The 16,277-nt window shown below is 37.1% G+C and overlaps 1 protein-coding gene across 5 annotated transcripts in view; it reads right to left on the bottom strand.

Moving 5' to 3' along the window:
* The window catches only part of SUGCT (succinyl-CoA:glutarate-CoA transferase), a 306,203-nt gene that overhangs the window by 246,637 nt on the left and 43,289 nt on the right, over positions 1 to 16,277 (bottom strand). For all 5 annotated transcript variants that reach the window (XM_061464667.1, XM_061464666.1, XM_061464669.1 and 2 more), the window contains 2 exons: positions 14,668 to 14,811; positions 539 to 634 (listed from right to left, as the gene is read on the bottom strand). In XM_061464667.1, the coding sequence (XP_061320651.1) occupies positions 539 to 634; positions 14,668 to 14,811 (240 nt within the window). The remainder of the gene's footprint in view (positions 1 to 538; positions 635 to 14,667; positions 14,812 to 16,277) is intronic.

Here is a 16,277-nt window from a genome sequence, read left to right on the forward strand (position 1 = left end):
ATCTAGCAGACTATGAGTTCTGCTGAGGAGATCTGAGGTCTGGTTAATCTCTTTTGCCAACCTGTTGTCTCACTGAGCCACAGTGATTTGTAGCAAAATCAACAGAAGATTACAAATCTGTAGAATCTCCCATGGTCATGGTCATTTGGATTGTTCTTGTAGACTCACTAAATAAAATTACCAAAATCCACGGGCAAAAGATTTCAGTTTATAACTCTATGGAAGTCAGGTAACCCTTGGAAAAGAAAAAAAGCTTTCTCTGTCAGGTGAAAACCAATCAAGTCATCACACCAGCTTTAAAGTCATCCGATTTCAGCAAACACCTTTGATCTGCTTCAGTGTTCTGTTACTAATCTACTGCTGCTGAAGAAATACGCAAAATGCAGAAATGACAATGAACAACAGAACGTTGTCCTACCTAGACACAGACACGTTACAGACTACAGCAGGTCATGGGAAAAGTAAGTCAGCTCTCAATCTCATAATACCAAAAAATCATGAATTTCAAGAGCAAGAAAACCGAACGCTTTCTGCTTACCTGATATGGAACAATACTCCCGTGCGCAGTACCCCAGCGTTTTCCTTCGATTTTGCAATTAAGGTAATTAGCTGCTACATGAGTGAGACATGCAACCTGGAAATAGAGAAAAAGTATTCAAGAAAGCTGAAACTTCATTGACAACTTCGTGGAGATTTCTGTCTATTTATATGTGTTTCAGATACATGACTAAAATATCTGTCGCAAAAGTATCCTTTATATATTACATACACTATTTACTATGAAAAAATCAGGCTACATCTACTGAGGGAAGTGCTTGTGTAAGTACAACTCAATAATAACACATGTTCTATAACATTAGTAATGCTAGACAAATCTAACATTGAACTACACTAATAAGACGTAAGACAGTACTACCCTAAATATTTTGCAGAACAGTCAACTGTAGCGAAGAAAAAAAACCAGTGTCTCGTCCAAAGTCTAGTGGGAAGCATGATGGATTTGTGGGATAGAACTCACCATTTCCTGAACCTCAATCCCATGCTTAAATCACAAAGGCTTTTTTCTCAGTTACAAGATTATCTTTCTGCTTTCTCCTATGCTTCTCATTTTACATGTCCAAGCTACAGAAAATACTTCTGAATTCTTCAGCTCCCCACATGTTCTGTAATATTAATTAAGTGGTACGCCTTGATAAATCATCTGCCATTAGAAGATAAGGAGAGATTTGTCAAGTTATTAGTCAGAGAGGACTGGGAAAAGATTAATTTTGTGAAAAATATGGCATGCTAATTTAGTAACCACAATTTGAGGGGTTAAATATATACTGTGTAAGCATGAATATATATTAGGAAAAAGAAATTAACATTTATGATGCAATAATTCACGAAAATCAGTGGTTCTGTTATCACAGAATCATAGAATAGCTAGCGCTGGAAAGGACCTTAAGATTATCTAGTTCCAAGCCCTCTGCCATGGGCAATGGCAGACTCTTTTCTCTTGTTTCTTCAACAGAATACAGTATATATGCATGATTATATCAGAATCCACAGAACACAATAGAGCACTACAGATAGCATGCAAGGTTATCACTAATTCACCAGACACAATGTATTTGATTTATGCTGTTAACTAGGTGTGCCAGTAAGTGCAACTGCTTGCCTAAATAACAGGGCATGTGACCATTTTTTCCAAAAATATTATTTTCTTCCTTTTTGTCCCCTAGATGGAAGAAATTTTCTATGATGATGCAAGCATTCACGCTATTCTGTGCCTATTCATCAGTCTAATCGACAACGAAACATGCAGTAATTAATTCAGAGTTCACCAAATTCCAATATGTGAATTATATCAAAACTTCTAGAAAAAGAATGTAGTTTCATTTTCTGCTCCTTTCTCCGTATTTGCTTAAGAGGCAATGTGATTGTGTCACTCTCACATTTAAAGCAAATATTTAACTGTACACCACTGATACAGTGATTTATTCCAGCAGAAAACCTAGGAAAAAAATACAGCAAATAAAAATTTAACTGCTGCCAAAAACTATACCCATATATGCTAACTACAAACACAATGCCCTATTCCTGAGTACTCTTGGAAAACACTTTGTAGTTGGATTTCAGCTGGACCTTATTATAGCCCAGTGTCACTTCATTCAGCTGAAACGCTGAACAATGTCTAGTCTGTCCTTCAGCCCCCAGGAAAATATCAGCAATTAAGGAAATGGATCTGGGAGTACATAGAAAGAACTTTTTCTTCTGGTTTGCAGCTTTCCTCAGCAGCATAGAATGAAACACACCGTTATTTCAGAGAGAATTTAATGAGTCACAAACGTGTGTTATTGATTAATAACACACACCCTAGACCCATCATTCCTGGCATTTTTCAGTTTGGGGTCACACTCCATAGTGATATTTTTTCTGCAAAGGGCTTTGCAATGATGATGAAATATTAATCATTAGATATTCTTCTGTATTTGTGTGTGACACTACACAGCTGCTATATTCGACACAAATTTCACTGACAGGTAGGGTGCATCCAGTACATCAGGCTTTTACTTTTAAAGACAAAAGAATGCCCCCTGTGATACATGCATTTAACTTTGCACACTTCTGGAAGGAAACACTACCCCAAAGTTAACTCTGGAAGGGACACAGTAAATTATAACCTAGGGAAACACAAATCCTAAAATATTGGTATCAAATAGAATGGAGCCAAGATTTCACTCCATTTATTTGTTTAAATTCTACACTGTAGAAATAGTTATTAGTTTCATATCCAAAATTCTTCACAAGTATCTAACTATCCCTTACAGTTGTTAAGCAAACTGCTGAACTATAAACATAAGAAAAGATATCCCACCCCAACATTTCTACAGATATCATACAGAAAACAAAGTTTTCAACAAATGTCTATTTCTCCAAATTCCCCCGTACTTCAATAGTCAGTACCTGTCTGCTAGAGACACTTCTTGCAGTACAAGTATGTATACTACAATCAATCTCTCAAAATGAAGTTCGGATACCTCTGTATTACATAGTCAGTTAAGTATTTTTACATCTATATTTAAAACTGCTTTCCTGAAACCTTATAGACCCATTTCTTTTCTCCTTTAATTAAGAACTAATCCTTAGAAGTAACCCATGGACTTGTAACATTAAAGTAGATGTAATACAATGATACAGACATCTCTGTATTCATTTGCTTGTAGAGGCAGATCTATGCACCATAAATATGTATTATCAAATATCTACAGAAGTTTCTTTATTTCACCTCAATAAAGAGAACACACACTTCAACATTCCTTTCTGATATTACCGATGACGGCCAAATCACATATTTGCATTACATACTTACTTAAACCAGAACAAAAAGAAAGCTGCATTAATGTCTGAAAAGTTATGCTCAGCTTATGACAGAATCAGACAGATGGGAAACAAGATATTAAAAGCCACAAGGTCAGCAGACAAAGAGAAGAGACAGGATTTCAGAAGATGCTTTTTCAAGATAGCACATCAAACATAATTTATTACAATGAGTTCACTGAGTCAATCAATCATTTACATACAAGTTCAACAAGTGCGTACGTATAACAAAAGAAGACAGGTAACTGGAAAGAGGAGAAAAGAACATTTTCATTATATTCTTTACTTTCTTCTCCTTCCAATTTTGTGTCTGCTTTCCTGCCACACAGCTTAACAAGGCTTTGACTCTCAGCCAAGTTCATTTTTCCCCCCCCCATGCTTTGCTTACTTTTCCTTATAGCAGGCATGTAGACTGTATTTTAGGAACTTTGAGACACGGGCATTTTACAGCAGCACAGATAATTATTTTATACTGTACTACTGAACCAGTAACCCAAATATTAATTTATAACTTCACAGAAAGAATCATCCTGCAAAATGTCAGTGCCTTCTGTTCTGCAAAGGCCAAAAACCTTCCACTTAAATCTTCTCACTACTCCTGAAGAGATGGAAGAATGATCTTTACAGCAGAAAAATCTGAATGCAAGACAATAATCTTGATTTGGTGTACACTAACAAACATCTCAAAATCACTGATCCTATACTGGTATTTACCTAAAGACTGATTTTACTGGTTTACATGTTTTCCCCCTTCCATGCTGCAATAAATAGTTTAACACCAATAAATCAATATTTGAGACTGATTAATTCTGGTTTTGTGGTTATCCCCCTCACCCTCCTCATTTGTATATTTCTATCAAAGCTGCTTCCATGGACACATGCAAAAGGTGACCCTTGGCTTTTGTTTCTTATAATCTCAGACTGGTTTGTGTTGGACGGGACCTTAAAGCTCATCCAGTTCCAAACCCCTGCCATGGGCAGGGACACCTTTCACTAGAGCAGGCTGCTCCATGCTCCAAGCTCCCCATCCATCCTGGCCTTGAATACTGTCAGAGCAGCGTCTCACTACTTTCATAGTGAAGAATTTCTTCCTACTATCTAAGCTAAATCTTTTCAAGTGTTCGTTGTTTTAGGGGTGGGTTTTTTTGCATTAAAAGAACATCAAAACCCTCAGTCTCTTCCAAGAAAACCCTACTCTTCCAGTTTAAGTCTAATTACATTCAGCCACGAGGCTTAACCAGGGTAGAAATAAGTTCTTACTGATCTACAACCACCTCACTGCTGCATTGACAGTGCACTTTGAAGGGGCCTGCAAAAACTAAAAAAGCAAGACTACTATCATGTAGAACAGGGCTTCCTATTAAAGAGTGTACACTCCCTTTAGAAAATGTCTGTGGCCACATTATGAACACTGAGCTCTGGGTAAAAAAAGCATTTTCTTCTCAGTGTCACTGATTTCTGTTAATGTGAACTTCTACGAAATAATCATCAATTCATCTTTCACTAAAGAAAGCTCTTCGCAATAAAGCATCAGCAAATGGTATAATCCCAGCCATAAGTACAATCTTATGAAGATAAAATCAAATCCTTAATGACACCTACAATTTTTGACCCGGTTTCATATTAGATCCTGTCTTAGGGCCTTCTAACCAGTCACTTAAGCAGGTGTTCAACTTTGTGCCAGTAATGACATGCACTTTGTAGAACTTGCTGATTAAAGTTAGCCACTCAATCAAAAGGCACACATCAAATCACACTCACAGAAACGATGTTTTAGGAGGTGCTTCATGAACTGGAAACAATTAAAAAATTGATGTAATGAGGAAAAACAAAGGTAATGTATTTGAAAACCCTGTCTTGAACACAGATTCTCAGAGGGAAAGAAAACTGAAGTTTCCACACTTTCATGTGACCAATTGTGTAGAATTTCACTTTTCAGTGTGAAAATGATGCTGAAAACTTTTGCTTTATTAAAAAAAATAAGGTTTAAACTACATAAATACAGACAAAATGAGGCAGCTCCAAAAACGCAAGGCAGAGAACTGCTAACCGAGGGCACTGAAACACAACAAGAAAAAGAAATGATCTACAAATGATTTTTCTAAATGAGCTACTCAGAGCTTATCAAAGACCAGACTGAATGCTTACTTCTGCACTTCCCACAGCATGGCAGTCACACGCTCCTGATTACATTTTCTTGATGAAAATAAAGTGCTAATCAGCTTTTTTCTGAAAGTATAAAAAAAAAAACCATACTACTTCAACTACTGAAAAGCTCCTGTTTCAGATTCACGACAGTACAGGAACAACTCTAAGGAATCTGTCACCTAAAAAAATCTATTACAGAGAATATTCAGGTTTTTAAAAAGCCACATGAAATCCAAAGTTAGTCTGTACACGCTGTGCAAGATCTTGGTGCACTTATACACATGTATCTTAATTATATAGTCCTATACTGGTTTTCTATTGAACTTCTGACTCATTTTATTAGTAGGTACTTACTGAACATTTACTTTTAGCTTATGCAGGAATATACAGTCCAAACACTCCACTGGATCTCCTAGAGAGTCCCTATAAGCCTTTACACACATCGTATGTCATACACATAGCACCTTCTGCCACCCTGAGTTCCTTCCCTGAAACAAGGGTGATTCATCTGCCAGAGTTCAAGTTTCCACTCCAAAGAACGAAGGCACTGAGTTTCTCAGAGGGAAACAAAAAAAAACCCAACCCATCAACGTATTTTCCCATAACTTGTTCCTGGAAACAGATGAATCACTTTAATAGTAACTTTGAAAACAAATCACTTTCTGGCAATTCCAAGACGTGGAAAATTCAGCCAAAACAGTAAAAGCTTTGGCAAAGTTATAAAAACTAAAATCGGACTCTGATAACAGGCGTATCAGACAACGTTAACTCTAAGTGACATTTAACTATAAATGACATTTCCTCAAGTCTCCATCTTCTCTGGAGAAATATATAGCCACTGAAATATTAAATGCATTACGTTCTGGATTTTCACACAGCTTTCCTAAAACCCGGCAAAATGAAACAGAAAAAGTTTCTTCTGCTACATTTTATGCAGTTTTTGAATACTATAACACATTTTCTTATACTATTCCTTAATTAGAGCCTTTCCCACCAAGAATCTATGCATTTAATATGAATTACAACTCATCTGTTTTTTAATTCTATGTAACAATGACTGGTTGTATTTCATTGATTGTTCAGAATCACAGAATCACAGAATGGTTTGAGTCAGAAAGGACCTTCAGATCATTCAGTTCCAACCCCCTGCCATGGGGACATCTCTAGTGTGAGGGACACCTCACACCAGACCATGTCCATCCCGGCCCTGAACACTGTCAGGGATGGAGCACTGACCACTTCTCTGGGCACCCTGTGCCAGCACCTCACCACCCTCACAGTAAAGAACTTCTTCTTTATATCCAACCTGAACTTCCCCTGTCTAAGTCTGAACTCTAATAAAACAGTGCTCAGACTGGCTTCTATTCATGCAAAGAACTGCAAGCATCCTTCAAAAACACAGAACCATCTGAGTTGTGGAAGGTGTGCCCAGGTGGAGGAACTCCTCTGCTTAGTGACTGAGCTCCAGGAGGAGGTGAGGAGGTTGAGGAACATGCAGAGAGTGCAAAAGACAAGCTGGAGGGAAGAAGACTGGTCTGGGTGAACAGAGAGTTTTGGCTGGAACTCAGGAAAAAAAAGGAGAGTTTATAAGCTTTGGAAGAAGGGGCAGGCCACTCAGAAGGACTACAAGGGTGTAGTTGTGAGGTTATGAAGGGAGAAAATTTGAAGGGCCAAAGCCCAGCTAGAACTTAACCTGGCTGCTGCCATAAAAGGCAACAAAAATTGATTCTGTAAATACATTACCAACAAAAGGAGGGCTAAGGATAATCTCCATCCTGTTCTGGATGTCGGGGGAAATAGTGACAAAGGATAAGGAAAAGGCTGAGGTACTTCATGCCTTCTTCGCCTCGGTCTTTAATAGTAAGACCAGCTGTTCTCTGGCTACTTAGGGACATGGTTTAGTGGTGCACTTGGCAGTACTAGGTTAATAGTTGGACTTGATGATCTGGAAGGTCTTTGCCAAGCTAAACAACTCTATTCTAAAAACAGTAGCTACATTTGACAGCTGAGAATGAAAAGAGCAAAACATCAAAATCTGTTTGTCTGGATGTTATTTTTCTCATATAAAAATTAATTACCTGTGAGGACAAGCATCAGAATAAACACAGCAATTTTTCTTAATATTTGTAATAGAGCACTATCCAGAGGCTCCAATTTGGATGCTACATACACTTTGTGAAGGATTCTATTGTTTTATTTAATCAGTAATAAGGATTCTTTTCCACAGAAAGCTTCCAACACCCAAAAGAAGCTGCATTAAGGCACTTTTCACTTCGGATCTTCAGATTAGAAACAGTATCATTTACAATGAGAACATGCACACACCTAAACATCTACAGCACTCAACTTTTTGCCTCCACATTTATCAGCATTAATACTTGCATAGAAAAAAGCATTTCACGTGTGTTTGTCTGTTCTTTACAATATCAATTTCATCTTACCTGTGGAAAACTGTCCTCCACAAAAATAACAGTAATTTCAACAGTCTGTGCTGCAGCAGCGCAAGCAAGTAGGTTTACAGATTTTGCTCCTTTGATACATAGGGAGGCACATACAGAAAGCAGCCACGGCTATTTGGTTGGGTGAGAAATGTGCAAATATTCCAACCCTATCATCACAGCCAAATCTCCTTTGGTCATAACATTACTAAACAGAAAAACACTGGCATTATTCGTAACAGAAAGATCTCTGGAAACTACCCATTAAGTACTTACCTGCTAATGCACTACGGGGACAACACAACAAATAAATCCATGCAATGGAATGAAATGTCTGAAACGGGATTTTTTACAACGCACAAAGACTGTATTACTGAGCTACTGCAGCAAGAGAGGTACCATTCGATTGCCCCCAGTGCAGATGTGGCTCGTCTACTATGTTATTAAACAGCATACAAGTCACAGAAATGTGGTGCAAGGTTCTATCTGATTTGAGAAATAAATGGGTTACTGTTACCAATAAGTGGAAAGTCAAAACACGGCGCTTCTGCCATAATGACAATAAATTTGTAAACGATTCTCTGAAGAAGGAAGTTTTTCCTTAATCAATCTAAATATTTAAATAACACCACAAAAAACCCAAAATACCATATTACAGAGGAAGCTTGAATGAAAGCAACTGCACGTAATTTTTATCAGAGAAATCTAGTGCAACAAGTACTCATTCCAGAGATGGCAAAGGATTATTACTAGTAACCAAATTCTGACTTTTAGGTAGAGTTTAATGGGTATCTGGTTTTGAAGTCATAAACAAGATTCTGAACATATAACTTTCACTATAATACATACCTAATGAATTATGTCCTCTGGCCTAACCATATGCTACTGCTCCAGAGAGTCTGTCATTTAACTGATAAGCCAGAAATAATGCAGTGTTAAATAATACAAACATGGAGAAACACAGTCATGGCAGCGGAGCTCCATCAGACCAAAAAGAACTCATAAATTCATTTCAGCATTATCCTTTAATTCACATTTTTTATGAATTATAGTCTACAGAGAACTTCCATCAGAGCTACCTGAAGCAATCAAACCAAGCAGTGTTGACATGTTAGCTAGCATTCCATCAGCATACCCCAAAACAACATACCTGTTAAGGTTTCCTAGATTTCCAGAGGTTCAACAGCACATAGAAATCAGTTGTTTTCCCAACTTAAAATTTTCCATGACATAAACTTGAAACCTCTTCCATCAAGTTACAGCCCTTTTCCCTGCTATTTACATAAATAAGTAGCACACAAGGTGTTCAAAGGTCCTGTCCAAATTTGACCAATTTACTGAATTACTACTGAAGGTTTCTATGAATTTGGAGAGAGAGGTGAGCGTCTGGGGTGCACTAAAAGTGCTTTTTCTGCTATTAGTTGGTTAAATTTATTCCTGTTTCTTTTGAACTACTCTGGTTATCCTTTTTCTCTCAATACTTAGCATGAGTCCGAAATATAATCTGTTGGTAATAAAACTACAACAAACATCTTGATTCCATTTCCAGAATTACACCCTTATTCAAAGGTCATCTAAATAATAAACTCATTAAAGGAAATGTCTTCCTTTGTCTTCAAACTCTCCTACCCATTCCAGATAGCCATTTTCTATTTTTTTCTGTGTATTAAAGGGGCACACATTTCTCTCTCCTTCGTAGCCTTTCTCTAATTGATGACAGAGGTAGCTCGACACGGGAAAATGAAGCTAACACATTCAGGATTAGTTTCATTACCAAAAGAACAATAGCAGCAAAGACAAAAAGGCAAAGAATTTACTGTCAGATCGCAACTCTCTGGGTATGTATTCTGTTTACAGAGCAAAGAAAGCCACTAAGTAAATCCAAGATCCAGTTGGAGTATGATCTACCAACGACTTTTTGCGTAACTAATCATTAGAAATCACAACACACATTCCACGGAGGCTAATATTAAATTGAGTTACTGTCATGTTAGTATGGTCTTCTGGTCTATTCAATAAAATTGTAGCTACTTTAAACCCCGAGGGATAAGTTCTGTTCTTAGTTATACTGATGTCCTCAGTGGAAACAATCAAGAATAGTAGCCAAGAAGACTGTTTAATGCACAGCACATATTTAAAGAAATGTTCACATTGATTCAGATTTTATTATCTTTCCATATCAGAGCTGTGCAGTGAAAAAGACAACGGCTCCGTACAGTGCATACACAATTATTTATCATAACAGAGATTAAGAACACAGTGTTTTGCAAAGACGATGCTTTATAAGCTTGTAAAAAGGAAACACTTATTCAAACCATACCCAAAACAACTGTGTAAGAGTCCTCCTAGCTGGCCTCCAAAATCACCAGCAGCGATGACCTCTAAATAAAGCAGATTTTCTTTCTGAAGTCAGTCTGCTTGCAACTCTCAGTTAAGCAAGCAGAGAAGCAACAAGATGCAGTCAAGACACCCAAACAGTATTTTAGTTCCAAGATCGGTATTTCTCATAGGACTTGCTGCTCAGGAACCCTGTGATGCCATTTATATCCTACAGGCAGTTTGTAAGTGTTACCAGTCTAAAAGGTATGTTATAAAAGCTCTGATGAGAGAGCATTAAAAGCACCTTAAATAGATAAGCCTTAAAGACAATCACCTTGGGGAAAAGTGGTGCAGAAATAAAACCTAATAGTTTCTAAACCTCACCATCATCTCAGAAAGTTAACTGCCAAATTAAAGCACACAGATGGAATACAGAAAATGATTTATACCACTTTGCTCAATTTTTCTAGGGTCACTTCAAATTTTTGAGAAGATCAAGCGCTCACTATGGCAAACTAAAGTATATTAACGAGAAGCAGAGAAATGTCTGATGAACAATCATATAATACAAACAGTACTAACCACATTATCCTGTCTGTGGAATCTGGGCAAAAAAAAAAAAAAATACACTCCAAAATTACAGAAATGTAAAATACTTCTCGCAGATTTTCAATCCAAGAGAAACCAGCTTATTACAGTATTTGTCGGAGCCTGGTTGTAATTAAATACAGGAAGGATATTAAAACTTCCAAGAGATTTTTTTTTAAGCCACAACAGAAGAAAAGGCACAATTGCATAATTGGAACCAAATCCAAAACCCACTTCCTTCTTATTTACTAGCATCATCTAAAGGACACTATTTAGACGCTGAAAGGTCTGGAGCTGGCAACTGTAAATCATCTACAAGTCAAAAATTTCAAAGGAGTTGTATGACATGGGTTAAAAGTTTATAGATGAGAGATATAGAAAGTTAGTACCCACTGCAAAACCACATCCTAGCGGTCACCGTATCTCTCTTGTCAGTAAAACCCTAGAATTCTATTTTGTTGTGGGGAAAAAAGCCTCTTTGGTAATCATGAGCTGCTATAAAGCTATAGGGCAAATGTGTTTGATATACAGAATTTGAAAGAAAGCTGTCTTTTTAAGCTATTATACAAATAACATTTCTTCAGAGCACATGATTTCACTTATCATTTGGTTCTGCACAGACCAGTTCAATACTACACAAACTTGTCAGTCAGTGGGGTATTTCTTTAAAAAGCTTCAGATCATTTTTGTAGGCAGTAGAATTCAGTTCAATGCTCTTTGTCATTAGCATATCTGTGTAGGCAATTAATACCAAACCCATCTTCCAGCCCTTCGCCCCCTGAAAAAGAATGCATTTCAAATCATGTTGCAGTTCTACATGGCATGCAGAAAAGTGACAGCACAGACATAGATGGGTATGGACGTGCTGTAAAATAAAACAAGCTGTTTTCAGGGATTTAAGTGTTTTAACCGCTGAGTTTCCTTTTTAAAACAAAGTGATTCTATGATCAACACTGCCCAATGAAGACATATGTCACACTTCTCAGTTTAGATGAAGGGATGGACAAAAGGTCAAGCATGCTGCTATATTAGCTCAGCACATGAAATACTGACAGAAGTTTCATCCGGGTCCCTGCTGTTGTAACACTTCTCTAAGAAGGATGTTTCAGTAGTGCTTTCGTTTTACAAGCAGAAAAAAAAAGATTCCTTTCTCATTAAAAACTACTGTATTCCAGTGAAACTCACACTGAAGGAAAAGTTACCACGATGCATTTGACCTCAGATCCCACCATTAATCAGCTGCAGTAAGAACCTAACAAACTAAAAGTCTACAACATTAGGGTCCTCATCGCATTGGCAGCACCCGTGAGAGACTTCAAAAGGCAATTCTTTTTAAACATTCATCACACGAGGAAGAGCTAGCTTTAGATATCTCAGCTTGGTATGTAAAACCATAATCCCTTTGAAAGCACAGATCTTTTAGGAGCCTGATCGTATCACAGTAATCATCTACCTTTCCTTTAAGAAAAACATTACCAGCAGAAGTACTGCAAGAGCAATTTTCTCCTTACATTAATTTTTAGATTTAGATAGTACACTCACCCTTAAAGACTTACAAGTAACAGCCAGTTTTGCAAAAAGAAAGAAAACAAACCAGGAAAGCTAAATGTTCTCAGAGAGACTCGGGTCTCAGTTATTTTCTTCTTCATTTTAACACGTTTTTTAAATGGGATTGATCACATGGGTTTATTTTTAGTACCCCAGCACCTCATCTGTAAATATTTCTTTCCAATTTAATAGGTGTTCTCATTACCATGTTGGGCCAACAACCTAAAGTTAATTTGGACTTAAGCAAAGGGGTTATCTAAAGCAAAATAGCTGTTTTCTGAATGAAAGGTTATACCCACACTCTATTCCAAAATACCAACTTATTTCAGTTTAATTTAGCCAACACTGGAATAAAAAAAAAAACTTAATCTTGCAATAAGAATGTGCATGTATGGAATTGCTTCTTAATAATTTTTAGGTAACCATAATTTGATAACAAACATGAAATGACTTAATGTTTACAAAGAAAAAAAGAAATCACTAAACTGTCCCTTCACAATTTACTACTGCTTCAGGTAATCACACAGAAGTCACATCACCTGTCTGCTTCATTCACTACCATTTATCCAGGTTCTCATTCCATTCCTTTTCTATGTCAGTGAGAGCCCTAAAAGATAACGATGCGGAGCTTCAGATGGAAATTATGCAGTATGAGAACACTTCTGTGCCTAGCCAGATCTATCCTACCCAAGGAAAAAGATTGCGACAAAGTAAGGCGAAATAAGAGTTACACCACCACCTAACTTAAACTCTTCCTACTTTCAGCATTTGATAAGTATCAAATAATAATCAAGAAGGTTCTAAAAAATGACCCAAAAAAGCAGTGGAATAAGGAATCAGAAATAACAGAATTACTCTGGAAATTAACAGAAATTACTAGAAGTCCCTTTAGTAAAATCAGAAATTAAAAGGATCAAGAAGGAGCTGCCATAATATAAAACACTATGATACCTTAAACAAAAAACAAATTTCCATATATATACACAAGACATTCAGTAAGAGCTTAACATACATCTAAAATAGTTTTCTAAACTGCTTATTACATTTTTAAATCCAGACACAGAACTTACAAACACATGTAAGTATGATGAAGAGTTCAGTCCTTGCAAACATTTCTGAAACAAAGTAAAAAATCTTTGTTGATTTAAACAAGGACTTCCCCTCCTTCCCCAGTCTGATTTCAGGTATTTAAAGAGCAGTAGGTAATAAAACAAGAGCAACCTCAATCATTAGTCTGAATCGTTCTAATCATACAATGACAGAGGTGGAAGGCACCTTTGGAGGTCATCTTGTCCAACCTCCTGCTCACACCAGAGCCAACTTCTTGCACAACAGGCACTCTATCAACATGTACTCACATATCACATACTTTATCTCCCAAATGAACTCACAGGTATAAGATAAAGAAAAATACAATTGAATAAAGAATAAAATAATGGAGCACTGTAATACCTTTGATGAGCACTGCATACAGTTTTGATGCATATTTTAAAATGGAACCTAAAATTCCTACACATGATACCTACAGTTTCTATGAGCAGGTATCTACATAAGCCAGATAATTTACCATCCAGTCATACACAGCTCATATAAATATCACTTTCTTTTTTTGAATTATAAATCACTGCGCCAGTGGTGCTTAAATGTTCAAGGATAATTTAAAGTTCTCATTATTTGTGGTATATGGTATACCTTCCATGATGAAACCATCTTTGTCTTTACAATTTTGATGAGATTTGTCTTTAACATGCCTAGAGAAAACACTGCATCTTCAAGCTTACTTTATACTTGAACTCCCAGAGCCAAAAGGCAGACCTCATGGATTATATCACTTTGACACTTGGGTGAAAATTGATTACTCAGGGTGATTTTGCACAAGTCACTCAGTCACTCTGGTAGTATTATTACCCAGTGCCACAGCCTCCCTTCCTACAGTGGTCTCACCATTTATGCTTGTCTATCTCAAACTGTCTATTACAGCTGTTACTTACAATCTCAGGGATGCTATAAACTTTGATTAACCCATTATTTTCAAAGAACACAGAGGTCCTTTGTGAAAACTAAAACCCAAAGTTAATGTAGTAGTAACTATAACCACATTATATAAAATGGTCACTTACTAGAGTGGCAGAATAAGGAAACTGTCACTAATAGCATTACTGTTGTCAACAGTTGTACTAACTAATCTGCATTAATTTACGTCAAAATAGTATTATTAGGTTTAAACATCTACACAACTAAAAGCAATGTTAAAAACTCATACCTGAGACGACAAGAGATTGCAGTCAATGTGCAGTCCTTTCCCCGTCTTATACCTCTGAAGTAAACCAGCCATAATTGCTCCGTATGTATACAACCCAGTAGCAAGATCTGTCATGGCTACTCCTGCTCTAACTGGCTCACCATCCTAAAGAAAAGAAGAAAACACCCCAAAACAAAGTAAGACAAACAATAAACAAAAAAAAAAGGGGGGGGGGGGGGGAGGGAGGGAGGTGAGAAAACACAGGCAAATTATTACTGATACAGTACATTTAACACCAGATTCGTGAAAAAAGTGCTTACATGTTTTGCCATTCCAAACTGAAATGAGAGTATCCTTGAGTGAACTGAAGTATAAAAACTACCACTAAAAAACAGATATTCTTACAGTATCTACACAATGCTTGCAACTTCATGATGCTGCAGAATGCAAGTTGTGAATGATTTATTATGCTATTTTTGGCCCTAATAACATAATGCTTCGACTCACCAATGCAAAAAAGGTACCGTTAGAGAGAAGAGAATCCAGTGAAAACTGAACTTCATTATGCCTAGAAGCCAAAGGTCTAAAAGATTTCCACAGTATGCTGACCCAGTTCATGTGTGTTTGAAAGGAAGAACCATATTGCTTTGTTCTTCTCACTCTTTTTCTCCCTCCTCTTCTGCCACCCCCTTCCCCCCCCAACCCCAAACCTCAGGTTTGTATTTTCCAATATACAGACTCCAGGCTCCTAGTGGAAAATCAAAACCTACTTTGTTTTGTTTACCCATGTACACATTATGTACACAAATGCATGCAAATTCTTGACCTCCTGACCAATAATCACTGGAAAGTTGCTGGTTCAGACACGTTTTTTCAGCAGGTGTTCCCTTTTTCTGGCACCAAGGGACAAATCTTCATTTTATATCGTGTATTTCAGAACCTGGCTAATTAAATGGCACAAAATATAGCCCTTCTGCAATCAAATGGCAAAAGGAACTAATTTCAGTCAAATTAGGCTTCTACATAGGAAAAGCGCTTCTTCTGAGATGTTCTCCCATTTCCCACTTGGAAAAGTCTGAGGTCAGATGCTCAGATTCTGACTTTAATTAGTCATGTCTAAATTGCTATATAGAATCATACATTAAGATTGCAAGAGAGTTATGTTCACACTCTGCAACCTATAATTGCACAGCAGTCCATACAATCTCTACTCTTCCTTGGTCCTTCTACCAAGATCCATGAGTAGCTACCATTTGTCACTCTTTTATCATCCTCTAATGTCCACCAGTGCCATAAACCAGCCTGTGACAGGATGCACAACTCCAAGTACTGTCAAATGAATTCATTCAGGTTTTAATCTCTATCCTTCAGAACAAGGGATACGAAGCTGCTTTATATGAAGGATAAATCTACACAGACATAGAAATAACCTTCCTTTAGACAGCGCTTTTCACAGCATCTCAGTACTTTTGTGTAGTGAATGTTATCCTAGTTCCCTGAGCAAAGTAAAGATCTATACAGCAGCTTTCATTCATTGTTTTATAAGTAACAAATACCACTACTGTCCCTGCCAGCCAAAAATGGTATTAACGTTCTGGTAGAAGGACAAGATGTAGCCCTAGTCAGGGAGA

Source organism: Pezoporus flaviventris, unplaced genomic scaffold (genome assembly GCF_033815535.1).
Source record: "Pezoporus flaviventris isolate CSIRO_AGI_PZ_B2104156 unplaced genomic scaffold, CSIRO_AGI_Pfla_v1 ptg000037l, whole genome shotgun sequence".
In the NCBI taxonomy this organism is placed as follows: Eukaryota; Metazoa; Chordata; class Aves; order Psittaciformes; family Psittacidae; genus Pezoporus; species Pezoporus flaviventris.